This window comes from Neomonachus schauinslandi, chromosome 12, assembly GCF_002201575.2.
Source record: "Neomonachus schauinslandi chromosome 12, ASM220157v2, whole genome shotgun sequence".
Classification (NCBI taxonomy): Eukaryota; Metazoa; Chordata; class Mammalia; order Carnivora; family Phocidae; genus Neomonachus; species Neomonachus schauinslandi.
The window spans coordinates 54553978-54570429 of NC_058414.1; the positions used below are offsets into that span (position 1 = coordinate 54553978).

General features: G+C 38.6%; 1 protein-coding gene across 3 annotated transcripts in view; it reads left to right on the plus strand.

The window, feature by feature from the left end:
- Positions 1–12211, plus strand: part of KLHL7 (kelch like family member 7) — a 70236-nt gene extending 58025 nt beyond the window's left edge. For all 3 annotated transcript variants that reach the window (XM_021689838.1, XM_044920272.1, XM_044920273.1), the window contains exons 8-11: positions 563–803; positions 4076–4277; positions 9541–9638; positions 10830–12211. In XM_021689838.1, coding sequence (XP_021545513.1) covers positions 563–803; positions 4076–4277; positions 9541–9638; positions 10830–11113 — 825 coding nt within the window. In that variant the 3' untranslated portion in view covers positions 11114–12211. The remainder of the gene's footprint in view (positions 1–562; positions 804–4075; positions 4278–9540; positions 9639–10829) is intronic.
- Positions 12212–16452: the final 4241 nt, after the last annotated feature.

A 16452-nucleotide genomic window follows, 5' to 3' on the forward strand; every position in this document is an offset into this window, starting at 1 on the left:
GCCCCTGTTGTTGTTTTTAAAGATTTATTTGAGAGAGTGTGTGCGAGCAGGGGGAGGGGCAGAGAGAGAGAATCTTAAGCAGACTCCCCGCTGAGCACAGAGCCCCACATGGGGCTCCATCCCACAACCCCAAGATCATGACCTGAGCCAAAATCAAGAGTCAGGCGCTCAACCAACTGAGCTACCCAGGTGCCCCTATTTACATTTGAAAGAAGTTTTTTTCTAAATATAAAACTACTTTAGAAGACTGGTGGTAGTGATACATCCAAATATATTAGAGTTTAATCTGGAGCGGGAAAACACCCAAAGCAGTCACCATCTTCCTCTTGCCCTCTGCCCCAGCTAACCAACATTCTGAAGAAATCACACAAGATTAAATTAGATCCTGTCTCTAAGAATAAAAAAAAAAAAAAAAAAGATCCTGTCTCAAGCCAAACATTGTTATATGTACTCTAGCAAATTAACATACTCATACTTTGTATTTTCTCAACTATATCTTTGCCTCATCTGTATCAATTGTATTTTTACATTACTGACCGCTTCCTGTCCTTTCCTTTTATAGGATTATAGCTGGACAGACATCCGCTGCCCCTTTGAAAAACGAAGAGATGCAGCATGTGTGTTTTGGGACAATGTAGTATACATTTTGGGTGGCTCTCAGCTTTTCCCCATAAAACGAATGGATTGCTATAATGTCGTGAAGGATAGCTGGTATTCCAAACTGGGCCCTCCGACACCTCGAGACAGCCTTGCTGCCTGTGCTGCAGAAGGCAAAATTTACACATCTGGAGGTTCCGAAGTTGGTAAGGACTGACTCGGTATTTTTCTTTGGGGAAGGTGTTTTGCCAAATATGTTTCTTGGCTTTCATATTTACATAAACAGTTGGTGTTGTCTTTTTGAGATAATTTAAATACATATCTGTCACATTTTACAGCCCATTTCCCTGAAGGTTTACCTTACTTTTCTTAAAAAAATCCTTTTACAAGAACTTCAGCTTCCTCGATTATGTTAATTGTCCCATTTTTTTCTCACACCATCTGGATTTTAGTTCTATCTAGATTAGTTTTATTTTTTTTTATTTTTTATTTTTTTAAGATTTTATTTATTTGCGAGAGAGAGAATGAGAGACAGAGAACATGAGAGGGAGGAGGGTCAGAGGGAGAAGCAGACTCCCTGCTGAGCAGGGAGCCTGATGTGGGACTCAATCCCGGGACTCCAGGATCATGACCTGAGCCGAAGGCAGTCGCTTAACCGACTGAGCCACCCAGGCGCCCTAGTTTTATTTTTTTAAAGAGTTTATTTGTATTTATTTGTGAGAGAGAGGAAAAAGCGGGGGGGGGGAGGGGCAGAGAGAGAGGGAGAAGCAGACTCCCCCCAGAGCCGGGAGCCGGACATGTGGATCGATCCCAGGACCCTGGGATCACGACCTGAGCCGAAGGCAGACGCTTAACTGACTGAGTCACCCAGGCACCCCTAGATTAGTTTTAGATACATAATATTAATTTGCTTTTAAGATTTCAGAGTTTGGGGGCGCCTGGGTGGCTCAGTTGGTTAAGCGACTGCCTTCGGCTCAGGTCGTGATCCTGGAGTCCCAGAATCGAGTCCCGCATTGGGCTCCCTGCTCGGCAGGGAGTCTGCTTCTCCCTCTGACCCTCCCCCCTCTCATGCTCTATTTCATTCTCTCTCTCAAATAAATAAATAAAATCTTAAAAAAAAAAAAAAGATTTCAGAGTTTGGCTCACTCCATAGACCCTTTAAAATCTCTTTATTAGGGGCGCCTGGGTGGCTCAGTTGGTTGAGCGACTGCCTTCGGCTCAGGTCATGATCCTGGAGTCCCGGGATCGAGTCCCGCATCGGGCTTCCTGCTCGGCAGGGAGCCTGCTTCTCCCTCTGACCCTCCCCCCTCTCATGTGCTCTCTGTCTCCCTCATTCTCTCTGTCTCAAATAAATAAATAAAATCTTTAAAAATAAATAAATAAATAAAAATAAAATCTCTTTATTACATTCACAGTTTTAAAATCTGTTATACCTTATTACCTTTTCTTTCTTTGTATTTGAAAAAAGTAAGAATGATCTTTCTCATTTGCTTTTATTCTTTAACTATGTAATATAATGGCTGGTAGTGGTGTTTTATGCTCACTGAGCAGAACAGGGTATGGGTTTGTGTGTAAAAAATCTTTCTCGTCAATGGGTAATTTGTTAGTGTCCAGTGGTGGTCTTTTTCTAAATGAATAAGTTTTCTAAATGGATATTCTAGGTACAGACTAGATTAATAATAGCTTTAACCTTTTCAAATAATTTCTTTAGCTAAATAATGGGCTTATAAAGAAAACTAGGAAGACCAAGTAAACCTAAGGTGTGGAATTCAAATGTTAATTAAGTCCTTATTTTCTTTGAGATTTTTATATTAGGCCAAAGAATGTTTTACTTTTGGTCAGCATATTTATCTGTTTTAAGTTTTTACTCTCCCACAAAATATCAAATGAATATTAGAAAAATTAAAGATTTTTTAAAATGTGACTTAAGAAATGACCTTCCCCCCCCCAAAAGCATTTTTTAGAGAATGTCTAATACAGCATATTTCAAATACAATAAATCCTAAAGATAATAGAAAGTAACTGTTCTATAGAAACACTTTTTGTAGAAAGTAGAGTAGGTAACTTCATATCTTCAGCAATTACTAAGTTTTTTACTTAAGTAGTAGTTTCTCATGTCTGCCATACACTGTGTATTTCCCCTTAATATCAACCAACTGAATCTAATTGAAAATATTTTAAAAGTCAAAAAGAAGTTATTGTTAATCGGGACCATTGCTTCTTCCATTTGTTACTCCCTGAACTTTGCTTTCTGTAGACTTTGACTGTGATTGAGAATTTTAGGGGTGGTGGTGTTTTTGACTATTAGCAAGAACTCCAGGAGTGGGAGATGAGATACGATTTGGTTAAATTTTAATTTTTTTTCTTGGGAAGGAAAAAAGCACTTGTTGTTTTATTAGTATCATTTCTAAAACTCTTTATTGAGCCCCTATAATGAGACAGGATGTATATGTTTTGCTGTTAAAATGTGTAATCAAGGGGCACCTGGGTGGCTCAGTCAGTTAAGCATCTGCTTTCCCCTCAGGTCATGATCCTGGGGTCCTGGGATCAAGCCCCACATTGGGCTCCCTGCTCAGCAGGGAGCCTGCTTCTCCCTCTCCCTCTGCAGCTCCCCTCACTTGTGCTTGTGTGCGCTCTCTCTCTCTCTCTCTCCCAAATAAATAAATAAAATCTTATTTTGTAATCAAAGCACACCAGAGACATACAGTGATACCTTGAGAGTATAGTCAAAAATGGGCCAGCATGACTTCAGGGCTTACTCACACAGCCACTGAGAGTAGTCAGGAAAAATAGTTTTGTTAATGGTGCAGTGACTACTATAGAATGTTAAATGATAAACTTTAGAATATTATCAGATAGTAGTTTTCAGAGTCTAAGATATGGATTTACCATCTATAAATAGCTATGCTTTTCTCCTCTATAAGCATTTAAAGTTTGAATAATTCCTATCATGCATAACTGGGCATGAAGACATATGTAATGTTATTTAATTTTTCTTCTGAAATCAAACCAATTTCCAATTACCAATAAATAAGTCTCTCCAGCAGATCCTTTTTAAAAATATTTTTCTAAGGTCCATACAAACAGGGTTAGCTTTTTCTTAAGTTATTCCTCCATTTTGCTGTTACTGTTAACTTTAGAAAAGACTACAACTTTGGGGGCGCCTGGGTGGCTCAGTCAGTTAAGTGTCTGCCTTCGGCTCAGGTCGTGATCCCAGGGTCCTGGGATTGAGCCCCACGTCGGGCTCCCTGCTCCGCGGGAAGCCTGCTTCTCCTCTCCCACTCCCTCTGCTTGTGTTCCCTCTCTCGCTGTGTCTCTCCGTCAAATAAATAAAATAATAAAAAAAAAAAAAAGGGAAGAAAAGACTACAACTTTAAATTCTTCCCTCCAGTAACTAATGACCCAGCTCTACCGTCAGCTCACTCCAAACCCACACATACACTACGTGAGGCATGATGGAGCCCTTTTTCTTTTACAGGGAACTCAGCTTTGTATTTATTTGAGTGCTACGACACGAGAACTGAAAGCTGGCACACGAAGCCCAGCATGCTGACTCAGCGCTGCAGCCACGGCATGGTGGAAGCCAATGGCCTAATCTATGTTTGTGGTGGAAGTTTAGGGAACAATGTTTCTGGGCGAGTGCTGAATTCCTGTGAGGTGTATGATCCTGCCACAGAAACGTATGTATCCATTTAAAAGTCTTACTTTAAAATCATCTGGGAGGAGACCTGTTCTTTAACTCAGTGAAGTTATGCTGTGTATAATTTGTCTTTCAAGTAACTTCTTTCTTTCTTTAGATATGTGTTTGTAAACTTCTATGTAGAAGTGTATGGGAATAACCTTATGCATAACTCATTAAAACTACACTGTGTATAAAACAAAAAACAAAAAAAAGTCTTATCTCACAGTTAATTATATTCTAAAAGCTCAGAGGAAGAAGGTGGCAAAAAGTAGAAGGAACCCAACAGAAGAAGTTAGTTCTTATATTAAGAATGTGTACACACTTTTGAATGAGCTAGGTTCGGGACATGTTTATGTCCTGGACCCTTCCTCTGTGCTTTAAGAAATGACTTGACCTTATTTACCCTGTGGGAGCCCCTCTCTTTCTGTTCCTGTTTGTGCAATAAATGCCTATGAATGAGACAAGTCTGACTAATTCATCAAATTCATAAAATATTTTTGTTTGAGGTCAGGAAATGTCGGGGAGATGGAAGAAATTTATAGTCAGTAGTAACTTTGCCTTTATTTTTTTTTTTTAAGATTTTATTTATTTATTTGAGAGAGAGAGAGCAAGCACAAGCCAGGGGAGAGGGAGAGGGAGAAGCAGGCTCCCCATGGAGCAGGGAGCCCGATGTGGGGCTCGATCCCAGGACCCCGGGATCATGACCTGAGCCGAAGGCAGACGCTTAACTGACTGAGCCACCCAGGTGCCCCATAAATTTGCCTTTAATTGGAAACATTATATTGATTTGTGTCATCATATCCCTAGGTATAATGTCTTAATTCTGAGTTCATGCTTACTAAAGTATGTTTTGATACATATTTATTCATTACGATTATTCTTAAATCTGGGAAATAAATAACTGCTTTTTTTTTTTTTTTTAAAGATTTTATTTATTTATTTGACAGAGAGAGAATGAGAGAGAGCACGTGAGAGTGGGGAGGGTCAGAGGGAGAAGCAGACTCCCTGCCCAGCAGGGAGCCCGATGCGGGACTCGATCCAGGGACTCCAGGATCATGACCTGAGCCGAAGGCAGTCGCTTAACCAACTGAGCCACCCAGGCGCCCAAATAACTGCTTTTTAAAAGGCAAAACCCAGGGGTGCCTGTGTGGCTCAGTCATTAAGCGTCTGCCTTCGGCTCAGGTCATAATCCCGGGGTCCCGGGATCGAGCCCCACATTGGGCTCCCTGCTCCAAGGGAGGCCTGCTTCTCCCTCTCCCACTCCCCTTGCTTGTGTTCCCTCTCTCGCTGTCTCTCTCTCTGTAAAATAAATAAATAAAATCTTTAAAAAAATAATAATAAAAGGCAAAATCCTAAAGAAATAAATAGCCAGTTTTTCTGACCTTGTAATTAGTGATGGAAGCTGTTCAATGTAGCCAAATGTAATGTGCCAATTACTGAAGGGGTTGGGGGTGATAAGTAGAGTGACTTTAATAAAGAAATGACCACAGGTAATATCCCCGTCAGACCGTTTGTCTGATACTCAGAACATCCAAGGAGATTTGATAAGAAAAGTTATTTATTGATTTGAAAAGATTGTTCTTCCTTTACCAGAACAAATTATTGGGTAAATATGTTCAACTTAAATGTTATGCCAAAGAGCTGCACCAAGTCTTATGCTCAAGTTTGATATTTAGGAAATATTGCCAGATTACAAAACATAGAAGTCTTCCACTCCAGCTATTGGTTTTTTTTAATGAAAAGTAAGAATTATAAAATATGATTAACCATGTGCAATTATTTATTTATGCTTCCCACCTATTTTTAAAGGATTTAAAATATAAAGAACTCTCCTAGGGGTACCTGGGTGGCTCAGTCGTTAAGCGTCTGCCTTCGGCTCAGGTCATGATCCCAGGGTCCTGGGATCGAGCCCCGCATCAGGCTCCCTGCTCGCCAGGAAGCCTGCTTCTCCCTCTCCCACTCCTCCTGCTTGTGTTCCCTCTCTCGCTTTGTCTCTCTCTGCCAAATAAATAAAATTTTTTAAAAAAAGAAAGAAATAGAATTGAAAACAACTTATCTTGAAACTTACCTTCTGCTAAAGTGTTGAGACTAGAGACATCTGGGTGGCTCAGTGGGGTAAGCCTCCAACTCTTGATTTCAGCTCAGGTCATGATCTCAGGGTCATGAGATCCAGCTTCACGTTGGGCTCCATGCTCAGCAGGTGGTCTGTTGGAGATTCTCCCTCTGCCCCTACCCCTTGTTCTCTCTCTCCCTCTCTTCTTCTCTAAAATAAATAAATCTTTAAAAAAAAAAAAGTTGAGACTAGAAAATCTCTTTGAGATCATCAAATTTACTACTTCTCAGTGTTTTTCAAAATGTATCTTTGTACTTACCTGGGCACTCTGGGGATACCCCTTACCTCATTCTATCATCCATCACTTGAGCTATCTGCCCCATCTTGTCCCAAACTATAAGAGGGGGGTGTATACCAACTCTCTTCCCTCTTATATCAGTCTCTACTTTACCTCCCAGACACCTTATGCTCAAAAAGTATTCCAGCATACTAATTGGAAAACTGTGGTCTCATTATCCTGCTTCCTAATTATTTTTTCATTTCTAAAAAATCTCTTAAAGTAGAACCCATACTAGATAAACTCCAGGATTCTAATTTTTGAGATCTTTATTCAGGCACTATGAGTGTAAATCAATATATTCTTATTCATAGTAGCAGGGAAAAGGTATAAAGGAATTCTGCAACCTCAATATTTTTTAAAACTAGGTGGATATATTTAGTTTGGGGAATATCTTAAAACTCACACAAGTTAGCATTTCTTTTGTACATATTGAGCTTATGCATGAAACTTGAATATTCTATATTCTCTTCAATGCCCTTAAATTTTCCTAAGTGGAAAGCTAGTGTGACTATAATTATCCAGATCTCAAAATGAAAAGTTATGTGCTACAATGATTTCCTTTTTTTAATATGTGATCTATCCATCTAAGTTATTTTTTATAAGAATTCTTTCCAATTTTTACAGTTTTCTTAAGTGTTTTGTAACTACAGTGGTTTAATTGGAAGCGAAGAATTGAAGCCTTATGGATATGACATGACACAGTTGCTGCAGTCAGAATTTTAAGAAAAGCTTCTAAACACTAAAGTCCAGGTTGGGGAGAGCAAGCACCTAGTACATACTCTGCATGTGAAGTTACAGGAAGAAGAAAGTATATTTTGTGAAACTTCCTAACTCTAAACCTTCAGGAGACTTAGCTACACAGATCTTCTTCCACTTACAGTGGGGTTACATCCTGATAAACCCACTGTAAGTTGAAAGTACTGTTACCTTGAAAATGGCATTTAATACAACTAACGTACTGAACATCATAGCTTAGCCTAACCTACCTTAAACATGCTCAGAACACTTACGTTAGCCTACAGTTGGGCAAAATTATCTAACACAGAAACTGCTTTGTAATAAAGTGTTGAATACCTCATGTAATGTATTGACTACTGTACTGAAAGTGAAAAACAGAATGGCTGTGTGGGTACAGAATGGTTGTAAGTGTATCACTTCTTTACCCTCGTGATCCCATGACTGAGTGGGAACTGCAGCTCACTGAGGCTGTCCAGCGTCATGAGAGAGTATCATATAGCGAGCCCAGGAAAAGATCAAAACTCAAAATGTGAAGTACAGTTTCTACTGTATGTGTTTCACTTTTGCATTATCATAAAGTCAGAAAATCCTAAGTTGAACCATTGTAAGTCAAGGACCACCCTACATAAAAATGTGCTCTTATTTTATATCATGGACATGTGTGGAGAAGAAAGGGGTATATATTTTGAATTTTTCCAAGTCAGATACTATGTTTAATACACGTTGACAGTCACTTTGTGCGGCTCACTGCATGGAGAGGGAGTGGAGGGCCAGTACTGGCTCCCACCTCTGAGCTGAATGCTGGTCTTTTCACCTGGAAGAGCATGTGTGTTTACCCTGGGGGGGGGGGGAAAGGAACAGTGTTGCCCACCTCACCTTACAGAGTGCTCTGAAAATGAATGTGGCAACTGTCAAACCACTTTTAAAACAAAACAATTTTATGAATATAATTATGGCAACAAGTTAATATTTCAGAGTTAATCATTACGTCCTAATTATGTTTTGAAAAGTTAAATTTAGTAAATTATTTAAAAGAAGAGATAAATAACCAAATTAAAGAGTTACACTTATGTCAGATTACCTTTTCTTGTTGCTTGGACACTTTTGGTTTTTGTTAGCTATTGAGACACAAGCCTGTGTGCCAGGACCACCTTCACAATCACAGACGTCAGTCGTATGTGTGGGATTGTATGCAAAAGGAGGGATTGCGTCTCACAGAAAAAAGTAACACTCGTCTGTGTATATGAGGCTGCTACCTATGAATTAGTGTTCTCAACACTTGTGTCCACATTTATGTTCTCAGTCTTGTTATTTTTTTTTAAGATTTTATTATTTATTAGAATGAGAGAGAGAGCATGAGAGGGGGGAGGGTCAGAGGGAGAAGCAGACCCCCTGCCGAGCAGGGAACCCGATGCGGGACTCGATCCCGGGACTCCAGGATCATGACCTGAGCCGAAGGCAGTCGCTTAACCAACTGAGCCACCCAGGCACCCCTCTTGTTATTTTTTTTTTTTTAAGATTTTATTTATTTAGTTATTTGACAGAGCACAAGAGAGCACAAGCAGGGGGAGCAGCGGAGGGAGAGGGAGAAGCAGACCCCCCTGCTGAGCAGGGAGCCGATGTGGGACTTGATCCTAGGACCCTGGGATCAAGGCCCGCATTCCTGCTCAGCAGGGAGTCTGCTTTTCCCTCTGACCCTCCCCCTCATGCTCTCTCTCTCTCAAATAAAATCTTTTCTTAAAAAAAATTCTTTAAAAAACCATATGTGACAATATTGGTATTTTATATTTTCTTAAGTATCCTCCCTTTCTTTTTTGTTACCATTTTAACAAGTTACTGTGAACTAGGAAATGGATTTCTTCCAAAGATGTGTTAGTCTCCAGATATTCTCTTTCTCATATTTTGTTGGAGTTGAAAGGAATAAAATCCCTGTTTACCCCACCTGTAAATAAAGTACTCAAAACCACATTAACCTTTGTTTTCTAGTCTTTCAGGTGTGTGTGTGTGGGTGTGAACACACGTGAGTACTAAATGAGCACTTAACTGGGATAACAGACCTTTCTTTTAAAGTAGTATGAGTACTTTACTTCCTGTGAACAAGTAGTCTAAAAGCTTTCTCTTATTTTTCAGATGGACTGAGCTGTGTCCAATGATTGAGGCCAGGAAGAATCATGGACTGGTATTTGTAAAAGACAAGATATTTGCTGTAGGTGGTCAGAATGGCTTGGGTATGTGACATTAATTCACTGTTCAACTTTCCCAGTGAGTTTGCTGATAGCTCCTTCTCATAAATTTTTGAAACATTTCTTAAAATCTAAATACAAGCATTTAAAAAATATATTAAAAAAATAAATACAAGCATTTATCATATATATTATTATACTTATAGTTTCTGAGAACTAATATATTTTAAGAAACATTGCAGTACATTTAACATCCCTGTAATTGCCATCAGTCATTGTGACAGTCTCAGCTTCACACATTTCCAAACACCCTCTGGGTAATAGTGTCACACTAGCTAAAGAACTATTAAGTGACAAACATTTGAATTTTTACAAACTTTTAAATACAACTTTTTTTTTTTTAAGATTTTTTTTATTATTTGAGAGAGAGAGAGAGTGAGAGAGAGAGTGCAAGAGGGGGTAGGGTTAGAGGGAGAACCAGACTCCCCGCCGAGCAGGGAGCCCGATGCGGGACTCGATCCCAGGACTCCAGGATCATGACCTGAGCCGAAGGCAGTCACTTAACCAACTGAGCCACCCAGGCGCCCTAAATACAACTTTTAAGACTTGAATTACAGGCCCTGAATGGCAAAGTTTCCTTAACATTTTTAAACATTGCATGAAAATATCAATATTACTATTTTTTAAATGAGTAAATTTGACTTTTTCTTAAATTTGTAGTAAAAAATCTGAAATTATTTCTTTAAATAAATGGAGAATCTGGACTGAATCTATAGTCCACAAACTTCATTTTAGTCAGTACATTTAAGCATTACTTAAGTATAACAAAGAAATACCTTCTTCCCTTCTCCTGTCTCTTGCCATTGCTGTTTTCCATAAACTGCTAAAAGATAAATGGCGGAAGGATAAAAGACTTTTGAGTAATTATAGTCAAAGTTAATCAGAAGGAAAATCCACTGACCTGTTTGCTTTCCCAGAACAGATAGAACATTTATAATTTTGTAAAAATAAATATACATATTTTAGGATTCAAGTAACAAGTTAAATTTTTATTGTGTTAAAGTAAAAATAAGAATAGATGGTACATATACATACGGGCATTCACTGTAAGATTCTTAACTGTTTTGCATATTTGGAAAATGTTCATAATAAAATGATGGGAAGATGCAAGGAATTATTACATTAAGAGATCTTAGAATTGTTAATTGTAGTTCATGTTATTTTATTCTTTTGAAGGTGGTCTGGACAACGTGGAATATTACGATATTAAATTAAATGAATGGAAGATGGTCTCACCAATGCCATGGAAAGGTGTAACAGTGAAGTGTGCAGCAGTTGGCTCTATAGTTTATGTCTTGGCTGGTTTCCAAGGTGTGGGTCGATTAGGACACATTCTTGAATATAATACTGAGACAGACAAATGGGTCGCCAACTCCAAAGTCCGAGCTTTTCCAGTAACAAGTTGTTTAATTTGTGTTGTTGATACTTGTGGAGCAAATGAAGAAACACTTGAAACATGAAAAGGGAATGGACTTCAAGATTTATCGGAGACTCAAAAATATGGCCACCAGTGCTTTGTTCCAAGAGTTTGGTTACAAAGTTTTAGTCGGGTGTTTTGTTTTTTTTTAAAGGAAATTTCAAGTAAAGTAAGATCGCTATAAAATAGATGTTTCTTTTATATGAATTTCCTTAATTCAAAGACCATATATTAGCTGGCCACTTAACCATGACATATCTAGCAAGAAAACTTGAAAAATCATAAGCATTTGGTGAAAATATGAATTCTTGAATGAATTACACATTTGTAACTATGATTATGCAGAGTGGGGGATTGGCTCATCGTGAAGCGGTCTCATCTTAGCTCTAGATTCTATTTTCATACATCATAGAAGTGCTCTGTAGTTAGGTCTATTTGTTTCTCTTCGGTCAAGAACTAAGAAATAGTAAGAATTGTAAGTCAAGACAGGCAATTCTGATGAAGCATCTTAGTCTCACCTAATTTTGCTTGTCTTCATTTGTTCCATATAGTGCCAAATTTATTTCATTTTAAAAGCAAGCCAGAGTGAGTCAACGCATACACGTATTCTCTCACAGAACTTTCATAAACACATTTTGGGCTTAAAAATGTACCCAAGTCCTCATGAAATATATTCAGTCCAATTAAATATATTCCATCTTTTAAACACAAAATGTCAAGCTTAGCACCCTCTTTAATTTATAGTACTGTTTTACCCAGTGGTTAAAAAATGATTATGCCTCTTCAGTCCTCACTGTTAAATAAAATAAAATCATAGTAAGAATGATTAGCAAAAGATAAAGCTATTTATAGCAAATTTCTAGGTTACTAGAATAGCACTGATAGTTACACAATATCACTGTTGACTTTGAACTTCTTATGGATTAAAAAGATACATGATTTCTTTTCCTTAGCAGGACACATCAGAGATTTGACCCAGTTATCTCCTAAAAGTTTTGTAATAATTTGAGTTCAATGTTGTCATCTCGTATTAATTGCTTTTATCTGGTCAATAAATCTTTTACAAACCCAACTACTCATTTCTTTCCTAGTAATGTTTTGCCCTTTTACATTACGGAATGTATGGGATGAGCCATGTAAAGCTGTCACCATTGGTGTTTTTATCCAATAATATTAAATATTTTTTAACTTAAAATAGACTAAGTTTTATTCATCCTTCATTTTAAATGTATTAGGCAGTGGTTTTTAAAATTTGTGAAGCTGTGTTTCTAATTTTTATTGCTTTATTTATATGGGGGTTATAATCTTAAATCCTAAAAATGTTTAAATGAAAGAGATTATAAAAAGCATAATGATAGGGGTGCCTGCATTGCACAATCGGGTTAAGCATCCGACTTTTGGTTTCAGCTCAGGTCGTGATCTCAGGGTTATGAGATCCGCCCCGTGTGGGGCTCCTCTGCTGCTTAAGACTTTCCTTTTCCCTCTGCCCCTTTCCCCTGTGCTCGCGCACGTGTGCTCTCTAGAAAATAAATCTTTTTTTTAAAAAGTATAATATTTTTATTTAGGACTTTTTACGCATGTAACAGCTTTATTGAAATATAAATCACATTACACAATTCACCCATTTAAAGTGTATCATTCAGTGGTCTTTAACATATTCACAGAGTTGTGTAATCATCATCACAATTTTGGAACATTCTTATTACCACAGAAAGAAAGCCCATACTCATTAGCAGTCACTCCCCCATTTTCCCCCGTATTAGTTTCCTTTGGCTCCTGTAATGAATTACCACAAAGTTGGTGACTTAAAACAACAGAAACTTATTCTTTCACAGCTCAGGAAGCCAGAAGTCCTAAATCAGGGTGTTGGCAGGGTTGTCTCCTTCTGGAGTTCTAAGGCAAAAATTGCCCACCTCCCCCGCCTAGCTTCTGGTGGTTGCTGGCAGTCCTTGGCATTCATTGACTTATAACTGTGCCACTTCACTCACTGCCTCTAGCTTCACATGTCCTTCTTTCCTTTGTGTCCCTTGTATCTTCATATGGTGTGATAAGGACAGCAGTCATTGGATTTAGCCAACCCTCCTCCCAATCTAGCATGACCTTATCTTAACTAAGGACATCTGCAAAGAACCTGTTTCCAGATAAGGTCACATACTGAAATTCCAAGTGGACATGAATTTTGGGGGGACATTATCCAACCCAATTACATCCCCCAGATAGACCTAGACAACCATTAAATCTTTCTGTCTCTAGATTTGCCTGTCTTGAACATTTTTTTTTTTTAAAGATTTTATTTATTTATTTGACAGAGAGAGAGACAGCGAGAGAGGGAACACAAGCAGGAGGAGTGGGAGAGGGAGAAGCAGGCCTCCTGCCGAGCAGGGAGCCCGATGTGGGGCTCGATCCCAGGACCCTGAGATCATGACCTGAGCCGAAGGCAGACGCTTAACGACTGAGCCACCCAGGCGCCCCTATCTTGAACATTTTTATGTTGGGTTTTCAATTCTGTACTCCACTGGGGAAAAAAAATGTCCAGTTTTTTTGGAGAAAAGAACATCCACTTGTCATATTACAATTTACTTATATTACTTAATTTAATACTCCCCCATATGGAATATGCAGCACTGTTTGAAATATTTTAAATGGATTAGCCTTTTCTTTAGGCTGTATCAACTGACTAGAACACACCGTTATAAGTATGTAGACAGGTTTGATGTAGATTAAACGTGGGTTTGGGGGTTTTTTAGGGGAGGTGGTGTTAGTAATCTCAGTAATTACTAATTAGTATCTATTTTCTGCCTTGGAAATATTCTATGAAATTGTCAATGCCAGGATAATGGTGCAATATATTGGCAAGGGTTTTTTTTGGTTTTTTTTTTTTAAGATTTATTTACTTGAGGCAGGGAGGGGCCGAAGGAGAGACTCCTCAAGCAGACTCTCTGCCAAGCATGGAGCTAGAGGCGGGGCTCTATCCCCAGACTCCGAGATCCTGACCCAAGCCAAAACCAAAAGTTGGACACCCCAGCAAGTATTTTTTCTGTTCCTTTTATCCCCCACAAAATTCCTGTCCTTCATATAAAGGGCTCAGTCTTCTTAGTAAACATGGGATATGTTAATGTTCCATCCTTTGCAGTGACACTATTTTGATGACACAGCAGTTTTTAGTTTATACTTTTAAAAATCACAACTTGAACATGAAAGTTTAATGGCTTGAAAAAAAAATGTTGCTATAAAAAACAGTACTTAATTACAATTGTGACCTAGCTTTCAAAAACCTGACATACAATCTTACAGGAAATTTTGATTCACAAAAATGAGCCATGTAATAATTATTAACCTAGCAGTCTATATTCCTTTTGCCTTATAGACTATTAACAGCAAAAAACTGAGATTTGCTGCCTAGGCCAGGATAAAGGAGTATTTGAAGGAAATGTTGCCTTTAAAAAAAAAAGTGGGGGAGGGGCAGAGAGAGGGAGAGAATCTTAAGCAGGCTCCATGCCCAGCTCAGAACCCGACTTGGGGCTCGATCCCACAACCCTGAGATGATGACCTGAGCCAAAATCAAGAGTTGGACACTTAACCGACTGAGCCACCCAGGTGCCCCAGAAATTTTGCTTTTTAAGGGTGACACCATTAACATACCCCAACAATGTCAGAAAATTCAATCCACTCCAACATGGCACCAAACTAAGTCCCAATAATTTGGTAATATGAGGAGACATTTTCAGGTTGCATCCTTCAACATGTGCTAAATCCTTTAAATACTCCTCTTACATTTGCCTCAAAAGACCTAAAAGCTTGAATTTACTTTCATCTTCCTAACCTCCTCCTTCTCAAGGCTATTCAAACTACTTTGGGAGAAATAAAAATTTAAAAGTTTGTGGTGGGAAACTGAAATGTTACTAACTAGAAAGATTTTACTTTCCAGAGCTTTAAGCCTCTGGTCTTTATTAGGATTGAAACTTAGTCCTTAAAAGTATCACAAGATGCTGACCCCCTTTCCTTCCCTTCCCTTCCCTCTTTTAGGACTGTTCATCTGACCCTTAATAACAGCTATATATGGGTTCAGGATCTGATTTGTTCAATTCTTGCAGGGGATTTCTCTGATTTTATCTTACAACCATCTGTTGAATTTGTTTCCACTACCCATGTTTAATTTCTAAGAATACTTTTTTAAAAATAATTATTTCATATAGCATTGTTAGTGTTATCCTCTCTGAAGATACTTTAGTTTAACATTTTCTATACACTTGGTGTGTATCTGTTTATTTTTTCTGTTTGCTTTGCTCTTTTCTGGTCCCTGGCTGCACATTTATATTTATTTTTTTATCAATATATATTTAAGTTTTTATTGCACATTTATATTTAAAATGAGACACTGAATAAGTTGATAATTTTTGTGTGCAAAGGTGGGCCTAATTATCAGTGAGCTTCATCATATGATGAGGGAATGGCCACCTATTTTTGTTGGGAATCCATCAGATCTATAGATACTTTTCTGGGATGTTTGATTGTCAAAAAAATAATCTTCCAAACCCCTACACCTTGGGTGTGTAGGGCAAGTTGGGAAAAAGGGGACTCTAAGGCTGGCTACAGAATTTCTAGACTTTAGGCAAAGAGGACTGTACTTCACCATTCAATAAACATAGCTTGCATTGTCAGTACCATAACTTCCCCTCTGTACTTGATGTCTTGGACTCGAAGCCTCTCTTGTCCCCACCCCACCCCCTTTTTTTTTTTCAAGGAAAAAACCTATCTCCCATCAGGTAGGGATAGCTGCCTAACTGGGTGGATTTATGGAGCTAGATTCTAACTGCACCCATAGAGATTTTCAGTCTACCTTTCTACAGTAACTGGTGCCTCTTAATTGCTGAGGCTTTTCAGACTTCCCTAGGGACATCAGGGTGCACCTTTCAGGAATGGGACTTTCCTCCTCTCTTCTAGGTAATTTACTATTCCTCCATGTGCATTCAGTCCTCACAAATTGTGGTTTGAGATTATGGTTATCTCCTAGTATAATCGAAGATGATGTTTTTGCTTGTTTTCTCTTACTTTGAGATGATTTTCAAGAGGAAAGGGGGGCAGAACTATTTTTACTGTGCCATTTTGAAATTAGAAGTTTCCTTCCTATGACCCCACTCTTGATTTCCACCTGCCCCTGCCCTAACTGATCACTACTGAATTCTGCATGCCTCAGCCCTAGGCTCCCATTGTCTCCCATTGTCTCATCAGCACTCCACCTAGATGATCTCAATTGGGATCTGGCCTTGCCTACCTCTCCACTTTCACACAGCACCATGCCCACTCTCATTTAAGCTTCAGCCACCACTGGCATTATTTTAGGTCTTTGATCCCAGCATTGTCCTTACACATGTTGGTCTT